This window comes from Arvicanthis niloticus, chromosome 19 (assembly GCF_011762505.2).
Source record: "Arvicanthis niloticus isolate mArvNil1 chromosome 19, mArvNil1.pat.X, whole genome shotgun sequence".
Classification (NCBI taxonomy): domain Eukaryota; kingdom Metazoa; phylum Chordata; class Mammalia; order Rodentia; family Muridae; genus Arvicanthis; species Arvicanthis niloticus.
In genome coordinates, this window is record NC_047676.1 from 45,707,287 (window position 1) to 45,725,722 (window position 18,436).

At 41.3% G+C, this 18,436-nt stretch overlaps 1 protein-coding gene across 1 annotated transcript in view; it reads left to right on the forward strand.

Moving 5' to 3' along the window:
* Window positions 1-18,436, forward strand: part of Ndufaf2 (NADH:ubiquinone oxidoreductase complex assembly factor 2) — a 111,263-nt gene that overhangs the window by 71,011 nt on the left and 21,816 nt on the right. Inside the window, exons 2-3 of the mRNA XM_034523543.2 lie at window positions 1,876-1,965; window positions 12,321-12,361. Coding sequence (XP_034379434.1) covers window positions 1,876-1,965; window positions 12,321-12,361 — 131 coding nt within the window. The remainder of the gene's footprint in view (window positions 1-1,875; window positions 1,966-12,320; window positions 12,362-18,436) is intronic.

The following is an 18,436-nucleotide window of genomic DNA, read 5'->3' on the forward strand; positions in this document are numbered from 1 at the left end:
AATGTTTGTCATCTATTCCCAAATAAACATTTATTCCACAATTGCAAGGAACTAAAGTAGCTTGTAAGGAGCTGAAGTGACAGCTTGTCAATCAAGAGCACATGCTGCAGTTTGAATCCCAGAACCTATGTCATTAGCCATCCATTGTCCCACACACACCTATAGCCCTAACCACCAACGGGCAAAGATGGGCACCTCTGAGGCTCTCTGACTTCCAGCCTAGCCAGAAACTTGGCAAACTCCATGTTTAGAGAGAGACTCTGCCTTAAAGGAGTAAGATACCACGTACCCTCCTCTGGCCTCTGCTGTCACATGCAGGCACACATACTTGTACATACATCCCCTACACTGCATTGATGTGCAGACAAATAAAGTAAAATAAATAAATAAATAGAATGCTCATTACTCTCCCTGTCTTTCCATTGATATGCAAGTAACTATGACTTATATTTTCAAATTATATGAAGACTTTACATAAAATTTATAGATAGGAAAAATACGAATGAAAAGCTAACTTTTGGGTACAGATATAGCTACAGCAAGTATTCTCAGTGGTGCTGCTGGGAGCTCTAGACTTCTCTGTCTTTTCCTGTGCTAGACTTACTGAGGTCCACTTGAAAGCTTATAGGTCACGTGTGTTCTGTTTTGTATTTTAGATGATTGTTTTCCTTTATTTATCTGTCGTTAGTAAAAGAACATACTTATATCTTAGTATTATTAGATAATGACTACAGAATAACATTCCCATTCTCAACACTTTAGTAAGTGATGTGCAAGCCTAGTTTATAGTAACCGTTGTGTTTGTATGTGTCTTGGGATCTTGGGCAGTGGCTCAGGGGGAAAAATGCCTGCCATATAAGCATGAGGACCTGAGTTTGGTCCCCAGCACTGGAAGAAAAACCCAGTTGTGGTGGCACATCTGTAATCCCAGCTCTGAGAAAACAAATCCATTGAGTTTGTTGGTGAGTTCAGCCAGACTCACCAAATAAAGGAGCTCCAACAAAATAAGCAGACAGTCAGAGGGTGTGTAGTGGTGGACATGGGCAGCTGAGTGTGGCCTTCCAGCCTCCACAGGCATGCCTCCTCAGTCATGCCCTGTGGTCTTTTCAATGCATTGTTGAATTTGGTTCCCTGCAACACAGGATTCCCTGTGTACATCAAGGGAATTTGCCTGGAGCTTTTCTCCATGTTTCTCTTTCCTTTCTGTTCTTCCATGTCTACATTGCCACCAATCACGTCTACACTGCTACAGTCTACATCAGCTGTGGATACAGCTCAAGAAGGAGACCGTAGAGCAAAACTTCTAAACTAGAGGTCTCACCTAGCTGGCCTCTCTGAGACTCACCAATTTTTGTTCCTTGTTTCTATATTCCCTTGAGATAGTGACCCAGATTGGTGACAGAATCCAAGGTCTGAGAGCAGGACCACAGATTCAACCCTGTGTGCTACAGGAACAGAGTGGCAGCAAGATCTGTGTGTCCCACTTAGTAAGGGCTGTGGCTATCAGTTCCCTTGGGGCAGGCACAGCAGCTGTCGGCACTATAATATATATGCTGTGAGTTTGGGAGTCACACACTTCATTATTATTTTTTATTAGTTATTAGTGTCCTGCAGGATTAATGGGTTAATCTTTTTAAATAGAATCTAGATTTGTTCTGTGAAAATTAATTTTGATTTCAATGCTAGAAAGTATAAAATTTGCAGTAGTTTAGAAACTGCCTTTTCCACCACATAATTCTAAGCAAAATTTATTCTTTTTCCTAATAACTTAATAATTTTGCCATATAATGTTGTGTACAATAATCAAGATAAAAATATAACCTGTCATAGCTACAGTAGAGCAGGCTCATGTCAAATGTTCGTTTGATTTTACAGGGCAGACTATTCGAGAGAAAAGGATTGTAGAAACAGTGAACAGAAGGGAGGTAGACTATGAAGCAGGAGACATCCCAACAGAGTGGGAAGGTAAGTGTCTGCCTCCAGGAGGATGCTGGGAAAGGCAAGCCACTTATGGCCTGTGAAAATAGCAAGAGTACACAGAACTACTTCTCCATGGAAACATTTTTACAGCTTTGTTTCTGGAACATTGCATGTTTTTTTTTTTTTTTTTTTTAATTTGTAAACGTTGTGACGCTCCAGCAGGACGGAGGTTAGGGTGAAGCAGGCAGATCAAGCTCCTGCCATTAAAAGTCAAGGGTTTCACTCATGCCTTGCCCCTCCCACTGCACCTGTACCCGCACCGGTACCCGCACCCGCCCCTGTACAGCCTCCAAGACTGAACTTTTTTTCCAGGAGTCACTAGCCCCTGAACTTGGGAAAATATTCTATATTTTGGGTCTCCATTTTCTCTTTTATAACTTGTGGGGAAAACTTAGCTCAGGTGCTGACTGAACTAACTCACAAAGACAGTGTTAACTGACTTCCTTTTTAAAAGAAGGATGGATGACACAGGAGAATTGCCTCAGTCTCAAGGCCAGCGTGGAACACACAGTGGATTTCAGGCTAGTATGGCATGAGGCCCTGCCTCAAAAACAGTATTTTTCATACAAAAGATCAGGTGATCAAAATGCAGCAGATTGCCTCTCCTTGTTTCTGGAACACTAATATATAGACGTGGTAGCTTCTGTGTAGACATCTTTACTTTTTCATTTTAGAATCTGAGCTTTTCACTCCTCAAAGGGCAATCTACCAAGAAGAAAACTGAAAGCAGTGTCCTAAGAGAAGTACAGAGAGACCAAATGTTCCCCATGCTGCAGCTCTCAGGTGTCTGCAGAACAGCGTCTTTCTTAGCTCCTAGTAGAACCTCAGAAGCTTATCAGTTTGCAGCATAGTGTCCAGCACATAGGAAGTGCTCAGTAAATAATTTACTCAAAATGTGGAATCAAGCTTGAGGTAACCTTTGCTATTTACAATGAAAAGAGCCCTACCCAAGGGCTGGAGAGATGGCTGAGTGCTTTAGAGTGCTGGCAGAGGTGAGCATGAGCCTGAGATGCAGCATTGAAAGCCGAGTGTAGCAGCTTGTGCACCTGTCACTCCAGTGCTGACTGCAGTGGAGACAAGACGCCCACTGGAGTTTGCTGCCAAGTAGCGAGTTCCAAATTCAGTGAGAGACTGTCTGCCTATCTCAGGAGAAGAAGGCATTTAAGTGACCCAGTGTCCTCCTCCAATGTATGAAGACTTAACAGAAATACCAGCATCTGGCTTCTGCTTTGCTCAGTACTAGCCAAGTGTTAGCTGTGGTGGGCACTTTCTCTACAGACACCATCACATTTGATCATCATGACAATGATATGGACAGTATAGACAGATATGTTTAATCTGTAGAGTTTCCAAGGTCCACTGAGTTTAGATCAACTGCAGTGATTGTGCAGCTACATACATCCATTCAGAGCCCTTGTTTCTCTGTGGTCATAGCATAGTAACTCCGTGTGGGAGCCATCAGCATTATGTTCCACTGTGGGCAGCATGTGCCCATAAATAGCATTTCAGTCATACCATCTTATCCATGTGCTCGCTGGTCTTGGGGATGCTATGGCCATAAGAAACAGCAACGTGAGGGGAGAGGACAGAGCTTGCTTTCTTCTGAAGTGCAGTCTCTAAGTTGGCAATATCTAGAAGGAGCCATTGGGCTTTATTTCCCAGACTGTCTACATTACAAATCTCCAGTAGTGCTTGTGCCTTCTTATGAGCCTATTTTGTCATTTTTCCAATAATAGTATAGAATTAAAATGTTTATAGAAATAAATTAAGTTATAAATAAACAAATAGGTAATGGCTCATTTTTCAGCCTCTGAGGCTTTCAGAGAATTAGAATGAAGTTTTAATGCTTTTTATGACTCTGTCCTGATCTAGTAATTCAGCACACTAGCCCCATGGGCATATTCTCTAAAACTATGCATCAGCCAAGTACCGAAACACACACACTTTTACAGAGGCACACATCAATTAAATATAAAAGATATATATGGCGTGTCGTGAAAATATTAACAAACATATACAACACTATGTACAGGGAACAAGGAGCTGTTGAGGTAGTTGATATCAGCACCAAATGTACCTGTTTTTAATCCTGGTGCATGAAAGTTGGCTTTCTGCGGGCTGCCAGTGCCGGGTATGGCAGTCCCGTGTCCTTCATGTCCCTTCTTCCCATCCCTGACCTTGTTCAAAACTAGAGAAAAAAAAAGTTGGCATTTTAAATTGATGATATTAAAGTCCTCATGCATACCAGTTGCCTGCTATCATACAATAAGTTTAGATAGTGTGACCTTCTTTCATTTATCTATGGAACTGTTGACTTCCTAGAACATACATTCTGGAGTGGGAGAAAGATAAATTAGATTAAGCACTAAACTACATAATATGCTAATGACCATAGGAAATGAAACAGACAAGGGACAAAGAGATACTTTGAAAGGTTTTACAGCTTTAATTAGGATTCAGGACTTTTCTAAGAAAGTAGGTATTTTTTTTTTTTTTTTTTTTTTTTTGCATAAAAACTGAAGATCTGACCCTACCCATGACCAGAGAAGGGCATTGCTAAAGCAAGTACAGAGGCCCTGCAGCAAAGACTTGCGCTGGCAACCAAGAATTCTCAGGGAAGCCAATTTGACTGGAGTAGAGCCTAGAGAAAGCAGTGGGAGGTGAGTTTAGAGCCTTGAGACACCTGATCTAGTGGGCAGTTTGCAGGCTGTTGTAAGTAGCCTGGGTTACTTCCAGTGAGACTGGAGGCCACTGAGAAGTTGTAGCCACAGGCTAAGTGAGAGTTAAAAGGATCACTCTGGCTGCCAAATTGGGCAGTGTCATCAAAACATGGAGACTGCATGTTTTCTGATACCCAAGGCAAAGAATATGTATGACGTAGGCCAGATTAGCAGTAGGGATGGAATGAAGTGGATGCATTCTGAAAGAGTATAAAAGTAGGACTAAGAGGATTGCTGACACGTTGGACACACAGAGTGAGAGGAGCAGTTACGACGCCTAGGCCTAGTCTCACCCAGAGAAAATGAAGTGGCTGTTAATGGCAGCAGGGAACCATGGGTTAGGAGGAAAGTAAAGGCAGGTTAGGAACCGGTAAGCTCGAGATACCCACTTAACATCCAATTAGAAATGGTAAACTGTGAGTCAATGCAGTGGGAATGTCTGGGTTGGAAATAAAAATGTAGTTTCCAGCAAACCAATGCTGCCTAAGCCTGTGAGGGCAGATGAAACCACACGGAGTAAGTAAGTAGGTGAAAGGCTGAAGCCTGTGCCCCTTAAGTTTAGAACCATGGAGACAAGCAGAGTGACAAGAAAATTAGAAGGAAAATGTAAAATTTCACATTCTGGAAGCCAGTCATCATCAGGGAGGAGGTCACGATCAGCAGGTGTCCCGTGAGCCCTGAAGATTAACCGTTTACACTAAGATCAGACAGGGACCCCCCCCCCCCCAACACACACACCCCAAACAAAAAGTTCAGTGGACTGATGGAGCCTAAGAGAAGAGAGAGAGTTTGATAAGCAGAGACAGTGTTTTGAGGAGTCCGTGAGGAGAGTTAAGTGATGAGACCTGGAGAGACAAGGAGAGGGATTTTATGTTGGCTATCTTGGAGACAGAAGACATGAGAGACTTCATCAGTACTGATGGGGAAGATCCAGTCTCTAAGACAGCTCTTATCAGCTGAATGCCCTGAGAAGGGAAGGTGCACAGGCCCCATCCACAGGTGAAACTGTGGGAATTCCATCAGTAGGAACTGGGGCAAAGCCGATGTGGATGAGACAGTGAGAACTTATGTGAACTCCTGGTTTCTCCTGAAAGTGCTTGAGACCTCCCCAGAGCCAACAGCTGCTACACGATTTGACTTTTTGTTTTCCAGTTGCTGGTCCAGGATTGAACTAGAGACTTGGACATCAAGGCAAGGGCAGCACTGCCAAGCTGAGCCCCAGCGCTTTCACGCAATGCATTGTACTAAATTACATTTATTATACTTCATGCTGTCTTATTTAACCCACCTCCCACATCAGCACAGACACAGAAATCACTGACACAGTGTCAGCAAGCTAAACCTGCAATCTATCAAGAGAGCCAGATGTGGTGGTATACACCTGGAACCCCAACCACTTGGGAGTCTAGTCAGGAAGACTGTGACGCTAGACAGGCTAGACTACTTACTGAGTCATATGTCAAATGAAAATGAAAGTGTGGGGCTGGGGAATACAGCTTAGTGGTAAGTCACTTGCCTGGCATGTGCAAGACTCTGCATTTAATCCCCAAAATACTACACGCATACACAGACACACACAGACACACAGACACACATTAGATCATGATAACTACATGGAGTTATTCCATTATGATGGGTGGTTTTAACATTAGAAAGTCCCAGCAGATACATGTAGATGTCTCGGCAGGTAAGTGCTTGCTGTGTGAGCATGAAGACCTGAGTGTGGGTCCCAGCACCCACATGTGGTAAAAAGCCACATGTGATCGTGCATGCCTGTAACCCAGTGCTGGAAAGCAGAGACAACGGATTTGTAGTGCTCACTGATCAGACAGTCTGACCAGTCAGTGAGTTCCAAGTTCACTGAGAGACCCCACCCTCCACCCCCAACTTTAGAAACGAGGTAGAGAAGGGCAAGTGAGATGGTTCAGTGGATAGCAGGCACTTGCTGCTAAGTCTGAAACATGAATGCAGTCCCCTGGACCCACGTGGTACAGAGAGAACCAACTCGTGCAAGCTGTTTTCTGACCTCCACATACATATTCACCTCCCAAAACACACAAACACATGCACACGTGCATGCACACACATTTTTTTTTTAATGAAGAAAGGGATAGAGGATAACACCTTGTGTGACATCAACACATGTCCAGAGGCAGGTACACACACCCTTCATACACACACCCTTGGCACCTAGCTTTAAAAAAAAAAACTTGACATGCTGCTTCTGAGTTGATTTATATCAACATGCAATAAACCTAGAATTCCTAAAACCTTTTTGAATAAGAATAAGGCTGAGAGATTAAAAAATATAAACCTGTCTTTTTTATCAAGTCTTTTATTTACTGCTGAGATACGTTAGAGTTTAAGAATGGACAAAAAAAAATGGAACTGATATTTCACTGTTGTAAATCTTTCAACCTTTCACAACTGGGGTAAAAACTAGTACAACAGCTTTGAGAAATAGTTTATCAGTCTTTATAATGTAGATGTCCAGCTACCCCACAGCTTAGAAATTCTGCTAAGTATTTACCTAGAGACATAAAGACCTGAATACTTGTCCCAAATTCTCTGTAGAAGCTTCAGTCACTCCCATCTTAAGTGGATTACGTAACAGATTGTCCTATTTCCATGCAATGAAGCAAGCCCAACAATACAAGAGGGCTGACAATGCTGTTCCCTGTTGCTGTGTGTAAGTAAACCAAACTCTGGCTACTTCAAACAAGTGCATTTCTTATCCCAGAATTTCTGCAAGTCGGGAGGGAGCGCAGGCTTAGCTTAGCTGGCTTCTCTAAAGAGGACCCTGTGGTATTGTGATCAAGGTGCCAGCCAGGCAGTGCTCTGCCTCCCCACCTGGGTGATTATTGGCAACGTTCAGTTCCTTGCAGTTTTAGGACTCAGCTTAAGTTTTTGCTGCATATTTGAGAAGCCATCCTGAATCCTGAAGGTCACCAGATAATTCTTTTATATCTGTAAGCTATACTTAAAGTTCAGTTACCAAAATACAACTCTTCACAATATGTCTTTTGAAGACTTTCTCATACTTGGAAAACATGTATCTTTACTTTATTTTTTTATGAAGTGCCAACACTCAAAACTGATAAAGATTTTTTTCTTCTTTTTATTTATTAATTATAAGGCTTTATCATAGTCTTTTCCTTAAGTGAAGTAAACAGCTCTTTCCAAATTAATATATTTTGGGTGCAAACAGTTGTTAACTTCTTTATGCTTTCAATTTTGTTTACCTACTAACCTGTTGCTAGGATATCTAATGTACCATAGATGGTTGGCAGTGTTTCTAGAAGGATCCTGGTGCCTGTAGAGAGTTGAAGAAAGTATGCCTCGTGAAGTATTCTTCTCCCTGCTTCTTTTAGTCTCTCTACATGGTTAATGGGAGACTTAATTTTCATGCTCACGTTATACTCAGTGTGTGCCGTGTATGCCAATAGGAATATTATGGCTCATGCATAGTGATGAGAATTCACATGCGCACCGAGGAAAGAGTGCTAGATCTCAAGGCTACAACTGTCCGGTCCTTTTGCTCTCTTTAACCCATGGTGACATTATAAAGAAGACCAGTGAAGAATTCACCTTATAGACATTCTACCGATAGGAAGATCACTCTGTGATTCATAATTGGATAAAGGTTCTCTGTAGATCGTCCTGCTGTTACCATTCCCTCTTCTGCCTTTTTCCGGCTCTCACCTGGACATGTCTGTGTGATTTGTAGTAGCCGAAGAAGTGGGTCTCTAAAATAAGTGGTCACATGGAGCATGTCCAGTGTGGTGTTTTCTAGATATGTAACAAACAGTATTAGCATCCGCCATCATCTTAAGATGTTCCAATGTCTGCTTATTCAAGAATCATAAACATACAAGCCTATTGCAACAGTCCATTTATATATCAATTTAAAGCAAAGATTATTAAATGATCATTCAGACCAAGCCTAGGGAAGCCCTCTGTCCTGCCTTAGAGAATTATGTTCTATAACAGTGGCTAGGTGGCACTCAACACTCAGCATCTGGGCTCTAGTACATTCTTAAACTTATAAATGGATATTATAAACATAAATAAATATCAGAAAACACATGTTTCAATACAATATGACTTGAAGACAGAACATTTTGATTCTGTATAATTTTCACATCATAAAATATTCTTTTGATTTTTTTTTTAAGTATCATTTAAAGATATAAAACAAGCAATAGTTTCTCCCAGTGTCTTCACCTCTATTAGAGCCTTTTTAAATGAGGTATGGGGTGAAGCTTGGTGGCAGAGTGCTGCCTGGCATGCACAGGCCCTTGGGTTCAATCCCCAAGACAGGAGAATTGTTTAAAAAATGATTTGGATTCATTAAAACATCTTTTTCCAGTCTTGGAAGGGATTTTAAAAATGCTGATTTGTGGGTTTCCCAGTAAAGCAAGTTATTTTGTGGTGTTTTCTCATGATGATAGTGTGCACTCTGCTGTTGTGCTTCTCATTCCAGCCTCGTGCCCACTGGTGTGTATTTATAGATTCTAGAATATACAGTGACCATTAGTAAAATACATACCAGCTAATCATGATGCTTGTCTCAGGCGCTATGGTAGCGGTTTGCATCTGATGTATACTTGTTGCTGAGCAGACTGTGCTAAATGACAGCCCTAGGGGTTGGCACACATTTCCTTTAAAGGACCATATGGTATTTTGGGTTTTGTGGGTCATTTGGGCTATTACAGTTGCCCAATTCTGCTGCTGTAGCCATAGATACAAATCAGTATAGCTGTGTTTCAATAAAAATTTATTTATAGACACTGAAAATTTGAGTTACTTATAATTTTCATATGTCATGAAATATGCATCTTTTGACATTTTTTTAAAAAGTCATGCAAAGATGTAAAGGCTGAATTTAGCTCGAGTCTCAGATGCTGAACACTGTCCCAGCAGTTGATTGTTCCGAGCGAACTTTCTACTGTAAATTAAAGCTGAGAGTTATTGGAAACTTTTTGGAGGAATAGGATAAGACATATACTGAATGTTTTTAAATTTTATGCACTTTTATTTTATGTGCATTGCTGTTTTGCCTGCATGTATATGAGAATGTTAGATCTTAGAGTTACAGAGAGTTATGAGTTGCCATGTGGGTGCTTGGATTTGAACCTGGGTCCTCTGGAAGAGCACTTAGTGCCCTTAACCACTGAGCCATCTCTCTAGCCCCACTTAATGTTTTTTTTAAATCAAACAAACCCCTTTCCTGGGGAAAAAAAATTGACAAATGTAAATAACTTATTTGACCATTAAGAAGCAGCTGAAAATATTGTAAATCACTCCTTTTCTGTGACTGCATATGAGAAGTTTTGATTTAATTGCTAAGTTAAATTGCTAATTTGATTTAATTACTAAGTTAATTTTCCTAATGGACAGAACTATTATAATGAATATAGGTACATGTTGGACACACATATTCTGCAAGCATTGAGTTCCTCAAGGCATTTGCATGATAGATAAATCTCCCATTGATGCACCCTGACCTTGACAACCTTAGTCATATAAAATCTGGGCAAGTTTTAATTAAAATAGGCTGAAAAGAAGCCAAAGATAGTAAAACAGAGAACACAGAACAAAATAAGAAGTAGGAAGGTTTAAAAATGGAGTAGAGGAGCGAACAGGGTGGGGGGTGGGGGGGTGGCACAGTGGCTAAGGCGGGCCCCCTGCAGAGGGCACAGGCCCTCTGCTCTCTCTCTGCCTCCACAGTCTCTGCCGGAGTCTCATGGGGGAAAAAAAGTTAAAAAAAAAAGTGGAGTACAGGATCTGAGTATGGAACATTGGAGATGCACACATAAGGTCAGTTCAGGAAGGCACAGCTGAGCGTGCCTTTTCCATACCCAGAAACTATACAGACTAGATCTTGCAGAAAGGTAGGTCAGATGCTATTATTGGTATGAAAAAAAAAATGGCAATTTGGTAAAGCCAATTTGAAGAGAGATGTCTGCTCAACTGACTGCCTTCTTGGCCTGTTGAGTTGAGCATGTTTAATTCCCAGCCTGCTCCTCACTAATTATATAGCCATAAGCTGGCTGCCCCGTCTGTCTGAGTGGGGTGGATGGGTTGTCCTTTCTGACATGGTTAGGCTTGCAGTTGGCCTTCTTTCTCGCTGGGTTCCTTTGCTGCTAAGGTTTGACAAACTGCTTGGGAATGCATAGTTAGCTTTACAGCCAGAGACAGGAGCAGATCTGATTCAATTCCACCATTACTACCTAATCTTCAAATCTAGGAAATTATTTAATTTCCCTATAAAATAAGAAAACTTCACAGTTTCATAGGAAAGACTGAATCAACTAAAATCAGAAAGCAGTGGTTTTTCTTACTTTCTAAAGACTTGATACCTACAGTGAGGGGTTTTCAGAATCTCCTGTAGAACCTCACAGGCCAAGCAGGAGTTACTGGATCTTAGCTTTTAAAAATCACTTATAAAAAATTCACAAGACTAGGTGTGGTGGCACACTTTTAATCTTACACTTGTGATGCAGAGGCAGGAGGATCTCTGCAAATTTAAGGCCAGCTTGGTCTACATGACCAATTGCATGCCAGTCAAAGCTGTATAGTAAGAACCTGTTTCAAACAAAACAAAATAGAAAAAAACATAGGCGTATTGAATAATAAGAATAAATATGTTTATATGCTAAACAATGAGCTGAATATATATGTAAATAATAAATATATAGCTTTTGTAACAACCATTCACTATAGATACCATTATAGTTTCATTTTAGAAGAAAAATCTGACACTTAGAAAGTTAAATAAGTTGTCTTGGGCAACATAGGAATGAGGTGATGGAGTTGAAAGTCTGACTCTAGACGGTGCTTGGTAGCTTTTCTGGAGGCACCTGCTCACCCATCCCTCTGCTGCGAGGTCTGTCAAGTAGACACTGGACCAGTGTCTGCTCTACCTCAGTAGCTCACCTCCCGGGTGAGCGAGTGAGCATTAAAGTGAAGACTGATGGAATTCTCCAGCCAGAGAAGGCAGCTGCTTACTACAGCAGATACGAAGGAAAACTTCTATAATAAAACTTTTCTAAGTCCTTGATAAATTAGGCAAATACAAATTTAGATTCCCAGAATAATATAATTTTGACATTGCCTCCAACTTTATTGTGTTTTGTCCTCTGTGCCATAGACTAAACTGAATCCAGATGAAGACATGACAGTGTCCTGCTGATACTCCTGTATGTTTCTCACAGCATGGATTTCCTCCTGGCACTGCATTCGGTTTACTTCCTATGCCCCACTTCACTAGTGTGCGTGCCGCAGTAGATGGGCCGCGTCATCTGCTCACTGCCTTGCTAAAGCTCTAGTGTTTAAGATAGTACATCATAGATGTTCAAAAAGATCTTACAATCATGAGTGAGTAAAATGTTTATGTATGGCCAGCAAAATGGCTCAACAGGTAAAAGCTCTTGCCACTAAACTTGAGGACCTGAGTTTCAGCCCCCAAAACTACAAGATGGACGGAGAGAACTGATGTTGGTTATCCTCCGACCTCAGCACAGTTAGGCACCCCCGCCCTCACCTAAATAAATAAATAAATAAATAAGTCGGATAAATTGTGGAAAACAGACATTTAAATGCTGTTTTTTGTTCTAGCATGGATTAGAAGAACAAGAAAGACTCCACCTACTATGGAGGTAAGAGTACATGGGAAATAATGAAGTGATTTATGTTTCTAATACTGTGTTTTTCAGCTGAGAGCTTGCGCTACTAAAAATACATATATTCTTGGGGAAACACATCTCAAAGTATTAATTTTACTCTGTAAGAAGTAATTCTTAAATACTTCTAGTAAAATAATATAATAGCATTGCATAGTAATAAAATATTGTACAATGAAAATATATACAGATTTCCGCTTGCATTTTTAATTATACTTTTCTTTATCCTGATAATTTCATACATGCATTCAACGAACTATAATTATATATACCTTCCTGTTGTTCTCCTCCAACTACTCCGTATCCCCATCCCACTCTGCCCCTCTCAGACTTTATGTCTGATTTTCTTCTCTCTTTTTTGATAATCCACTGAGTCCTTTTACAATTACCCGTATGTGCATGGTTACGGAGCCAGCCATTTAAACACAGGAACCTTACAAAGGACTGTCTTCAAGAGAGAATGAGTCTCCCTCCTTCTGCATCTGTCAAGTGCCAGTAGCTTCTCATGAAAGGTCGGGGCACTTCAGCTACATGACTGCAATAAGTACACATCGTATGTAACTTGTCAAAAATATGAAGAACACACTTTAACAGGGGGAAGAAAAAACCACTTTCTAAGCCAGGTGGCTGTACTACTAGCCACTCAGAAGGCCTCGGCAGGAGGAAGCCTTGGGGACATCAGTCTTTAAGTTGTTTACGAGGCACATGTGTGAAGCCAGGCAGTTGCTATGAGCTCGAATACTATGAAGTTACTGTTTCTCTCCTGGCCAACTGGAAGGATGAGGGATCTGGTTCCAGTCCGGTTCTCGGGTGCTCTAGCCAGTGGGAGGTCAGCTTCCTCCTGAAGCTTCCCTGCCTCACCCCTGATCTGTCTCACCTGCTCTACCTTCCATCCTCCTCAAAGGAGCGCCCTGCAGTCTTTCAGGCTTCGTGCTTCTTCCTGTCTTCGCTGACAGACTACCTTCCTGTATCTAATTCCTTTTCATTAAAATCCCAGGATGCCTCTCTGAACCTTTGTCTCCTCAACTTCTTAACTCACAGATTTAGTAAGTTCTTTCTTGTGTGGACACCTGAATAGGCCCTTGGAGCTTAGTGTTCAAATCCACTGTTTGGTTTTTGCATCGTAATCAACTAACACAGAGCTTGATTTGGTATTGTGAGGTTGGATTTTATAGACAGATTTGAGAAATGAGCTTGAGTTTCCATCCAACAATTATAGATTAACCTTGTAAAACATATTTCCAAGCTGAACACTGCCTGCTCTGTTTTCAGAGAGGTTCATATTCAGCTACTGTATGTAGTGTGGCTCAGCACGCCTTCTTCTGTGCAGTACACAGTGAGCTCTATTTCACAAGCTAATGAGGTAGACTTCCCCTGACTCTTACTCTATTAGAAGCCATTAGTAGCAAATGTTTAAAAATATTGTTCTTTTCAGTCTAACTGAATAGTTGGAAGCATAATACAGTCTTCTGTTTGAAAAGTGGTCATGTTTATTGCTGATTATTGACAAAATGCATGATGATTCAGTAGTATGTTTACAGACAGTGAAAAAGAAAGCTACAGTATTAGCAGTCTGCCTTCTTTATTTTTAATACGAGCTTCATGAAAAGGAAAAGGGAGTCCAAGGAACCAGTAGAGCCCGAGCAGCCGGAGTGCTTGGAAATAGTGCTGCTGTGGACTGAGAGGTCAGGGAGATGTGCAGGTGCTCTCCGCATGGCTCTGCTCACTTACTGGACCATGATCTGAACTCTGGGCCAGAAGTTCCAGAGACTCATTGTTGTCTAGGCTGAAGGTTGTTTAACTCTGAACCGCATGATCTTGAAAGAGTTACCAGAACTCCAAACACTGCATCACAGTGGGAAACCATCACAGTGGGGGCAACGGGAGCTTGGTTAGTATTGAGATATGAGGAATGAGTGAATTAAACGCTTACTTGCTTGATGCTTATTTAGTGTCACCTATTCTGTCCACTTTACTACTGATACAGTCTGACCCACAGCAGCACACGTGCTTGGGAACTGTTATTGTTACCATTGTCTCTCCATACAAGGCAGAGTCTGATGGATTGGAACCGAAAAGTGTCAGGTGCCGGCTAAGGCTTCTACTCTCGGGGACAGTGTTTATCTGGATTGACTGCCAGCATTTGTCTCTCGAGTCTCCTCTTCTCTGCTCCCCATTCTAAGTGGCATCTCTCTTGTACTGTTGCGGCAGTTGTATTATGGTCAGAGGCTGCTGGCCCTGCTGCTTCTCTTTAGCTCTCCATTTTCCTACCTCTGCTCTGGCCTATCATATGTCAATTCTGCAGTTTAACATTCAGAGAGGAAGATTACTTATGAATTCTTGAGGCCTATTTATCTCAATGTTGTCTCCAAGTAACCGATATTTATTGAGTTCTCTGTGCTTGATATTATTAGGCATACATAACCCTACTTTCCTATTGACTTAAATTACAGAGATGGAATATATGTTCTTGCTAAAAGTAGACACCCCTCCTATCCCAAATCTCACATTTTTAGGATTGTGGTCGAAACTTATAAGAAAATTATAGCATGTTCATACTCTGGGGTGTAGACACCATTGACTAAGAATGAGTAGAGTAAAGCTGATTATGAACATGGGCAAATCTCAGAAAACATGGAATTGTACAAACAGCAAATCACAGGAGATTCCATTTTGTATGCCATTTGTGTAAACTTGGAACTAGGGAGCGATAATGGCATTCTTAGGTGGGGAGCTGACGTAGTACTTCACACTTATGAGTCCAATGGAAATGACCGCAGCAACTGGTAACAGCTTTGGCAAAGCTGTCAGGAAGTAACCCAACTCGAACACAGAACTCCAAGTGCTCAGTACTGGGTGGGCCCGGAAACCGAACATGAGTGACATGGTGCTAAAAACCAGGGACTTATTGGAAAACTTTTAGATGTAATTTGCTGCTGACCATTTAGTAGAAGAAACAATAAAGTTCATCAGGACCATTTCCTTCTGTAAGAGTCATCATTGATTCAGGGAAGAGTCATCTACAGGTACTAAAACTCTTGGTTCCTATGCTCTATCAGGCCTCCCAGTCTGAGAGTGTAGCACCATGAAGTACTTACTACTTCCAAAAGGAGAACTAGACCTTACCAGATGAATCTGGCAGGCGAATCTAGCCAGATGGTCGAATATTTTGCTAAGCCATACAAAACTGATGTTATGAGTGCTTTCTTGTTTGAGGCGTCATCCATAAAATAATCTTCCAAAATGCATAACCCTAATATAGCATGAGAGAATGACCAGAAAACCTAAATTGGGAGATATCCCATCCACCTTCATACCTTAGTGTCAGGACTGCTAAGGTTGAGAAACCTAACACCCCAGTGGGGTGAGACTTCGCTGTGAAGGATAGTTAGGGGTAACTGGTAAAGTTGAGGCCTGTGCCATGTATAGATAATAACATGTATCATTGCTAAACCTGTATTTACATGCTGGTAAATTCTCTTTGTGATAGTTTACACGGGCAGTGTCTCCTTCCCATCCAACTGGAAACTCCAAGTTCATATTTGTGAAGGAAAAAACAGTCCAGTTAAAAGTCTCCATGCAAAATAATATAAATATTGAACATTGGTCTGTAACTGTTGGCTGTTGGGAAACAAGGGTGGGGTGACTCATTTCTAGTTAAAAGGAGTTAACTCACAAAGCTTAAATCTGGAGCACGAAGGCACAATGTAGTGTTTCATGGCTACTTCAGAATGTGTCAGAGCACAGCCTTCGTGTAGCTCTTGAGCAGTTCTTTGACCCTTGGTTTGGCCTTTGCTGACACTGTGAAGGGCAGGTGAGCACTGGGTTAGAGCCTGTGCTGGGAGGGCTTTACCAGCACACTTGGGCCCCCACGTTCTTCCCTCGCCCTGCAAACAACCATCCAGACTCAAGGACAATGTGTAAATTACCTGCTTTGAGGGAGGGAATGGTAATATTTTTCATGACAAACATTTTGTGATATTAGTCCTACAAACTCGAGAGAAGGGGAAAAAAAAAAAGAAAGAAATTGTTTTGTTTTGAAAGATAGGCTCTTGCACTGTAGCCCAGGTTGGCTCTGAACTCAAAACAGTTTTCCAGTCCCACTCTCCTGATTTCTGGTATTGCAGGGGTGAGTCCCATGCAGAGCTACACATGAGGAGTGGGTGACCTTATCAGCTTAAGCTTTGTGAGCCAAACTATTCTGTAGTAGACTTAGTAGTTACTGCAAACACTCTTAAGTACTGGTTGTGTGGAAACAGTTATAGGTAGCATATCAGATTGTGCTTGGGTCCAATAAAATTTTACAAAAACAGTAGGTCAGTTTTCACATGTTCTCTGTATATGCAGTCTTACACATACACACACACACACACACACACACACACATATGTACGTATACATATACACACGCAAACACAATATCCATATACATATCCATATCCATATACGCCTAAGAACCCCTAGCCTGCTGGTTGCCACTGACCTCCTTTACATTTACTATTAAAGGTGCTGACTTTTTTAAAGGAAAGCTTATCCTTTGTCCATGGGTTCTTGCTTTGGGCTTAAAATCTCCAGGTATCACAGAGACGGTTAAAGCTTGAATCTCACCTGAGGGAGAATTCCTCATGAGCTAAGTAGAGACAGAGCTTCAATAAAAATGGTCAGAGTTGGAGACATTGTTTTTATCCAGGCCACGAACTTGCAGCAGTCCCCAAGACTAGCACCCATCCATCCACCTCGCTAGCTAGCTAGTCACTTAGCGTCCTGAAGTTAAAAACCAGAAGTGTGAACGTTGTCATGGGGATGCATAATAACACATTTATTTGAATTTTAAAATTAAACCAGACTTTTCTGACACGGTAAGTCAGCTTTGGCTGATTGGGTCTGACAATCAGGACTAGCTTTGCCAATTAAGTTGTATGGTTATATTTTCCATAAATTGAACAAGCTAAACTGAAGCTTGGAGGCTTTACAAAGTATTTAAAACCTGCATTCGCTGTGCAATCACTACTGACGCAGGCTTTGCTATTGATGGTGCCAACTGAAGCGTGCTGTGGTTTGAGAAGTCTCAGGACATCAGAGCACTGCTGCTGTTACGGATGTCGAGACCCAGTAAAAGCATAAGGTGTGCATGCGAATGACGGGCAGGAACCACAGGGCAGTTGTTGCTGAAGGAGGATGGAGGAAAGGCCATCGAGGGCTTGTGTCATAACTGCAGAGTTTATCCAATCCATTCCACTTGGTAGTGGGCACAGAGGACTATACTGTTAGCTGTATTATTTTTGTTCATGAAATATTCTGTTTAGAAGAATCCCATGAGGCTGCATTCGTAGCTCAGCTAGTAGAGTGTTGCAGGCACGCCCTGGGTTCAGTTCCCAGCATAAACCAGGCATGGGGGTCCCATCTGTCATACAGAACTCTGGAAGGACAGGAGGATCTGAAGGTCAAGATCATCACAGCCACATAACGTGTTCGAAACCCTGTCACAATACGATAGACAAGCAATAAAACAACCTGCAGTCACCTAATTAAGAGAACAGATCGAATCCCTGGTAGAAGAATACATTCTTTTTAAAATACAAGATTTTTCATACAATATAATCTGATTGTGGTTCCCCAGCTCCTAGCTCCTCCCAGATTCTGCCCACCTACCCAAATCCATACTTTTTCTTCTCTCATTAGACATTCTTAAACTAATGTATGAGGTACTTGAAAACATACTTAAGCACTTAAATTTTTCTAGCAACATATATAGAAAACTCAGCAGGACTTAATTTTTGAAATTCCTTGTAAATTCTGTGATGCTTAGTTAGGCTTATTATATATTCAATTACCATCAGATACCTTACATGTGCTTAAAAGCTAACACACTTTCTCCGTAGACTTCTTTAGTACATACCAACCTGATCTAAATTCATTTGACGTAATACTGTTAAGTTATATTATTTCTAATTTTGATATCTTTTTGCCTTTTGTAAAACTGAATTAGTCCAGTAGAATAAACTGGATCTTAATGCAGTTTACACAGGAGTGGCCTGTGTTCTGTGACAG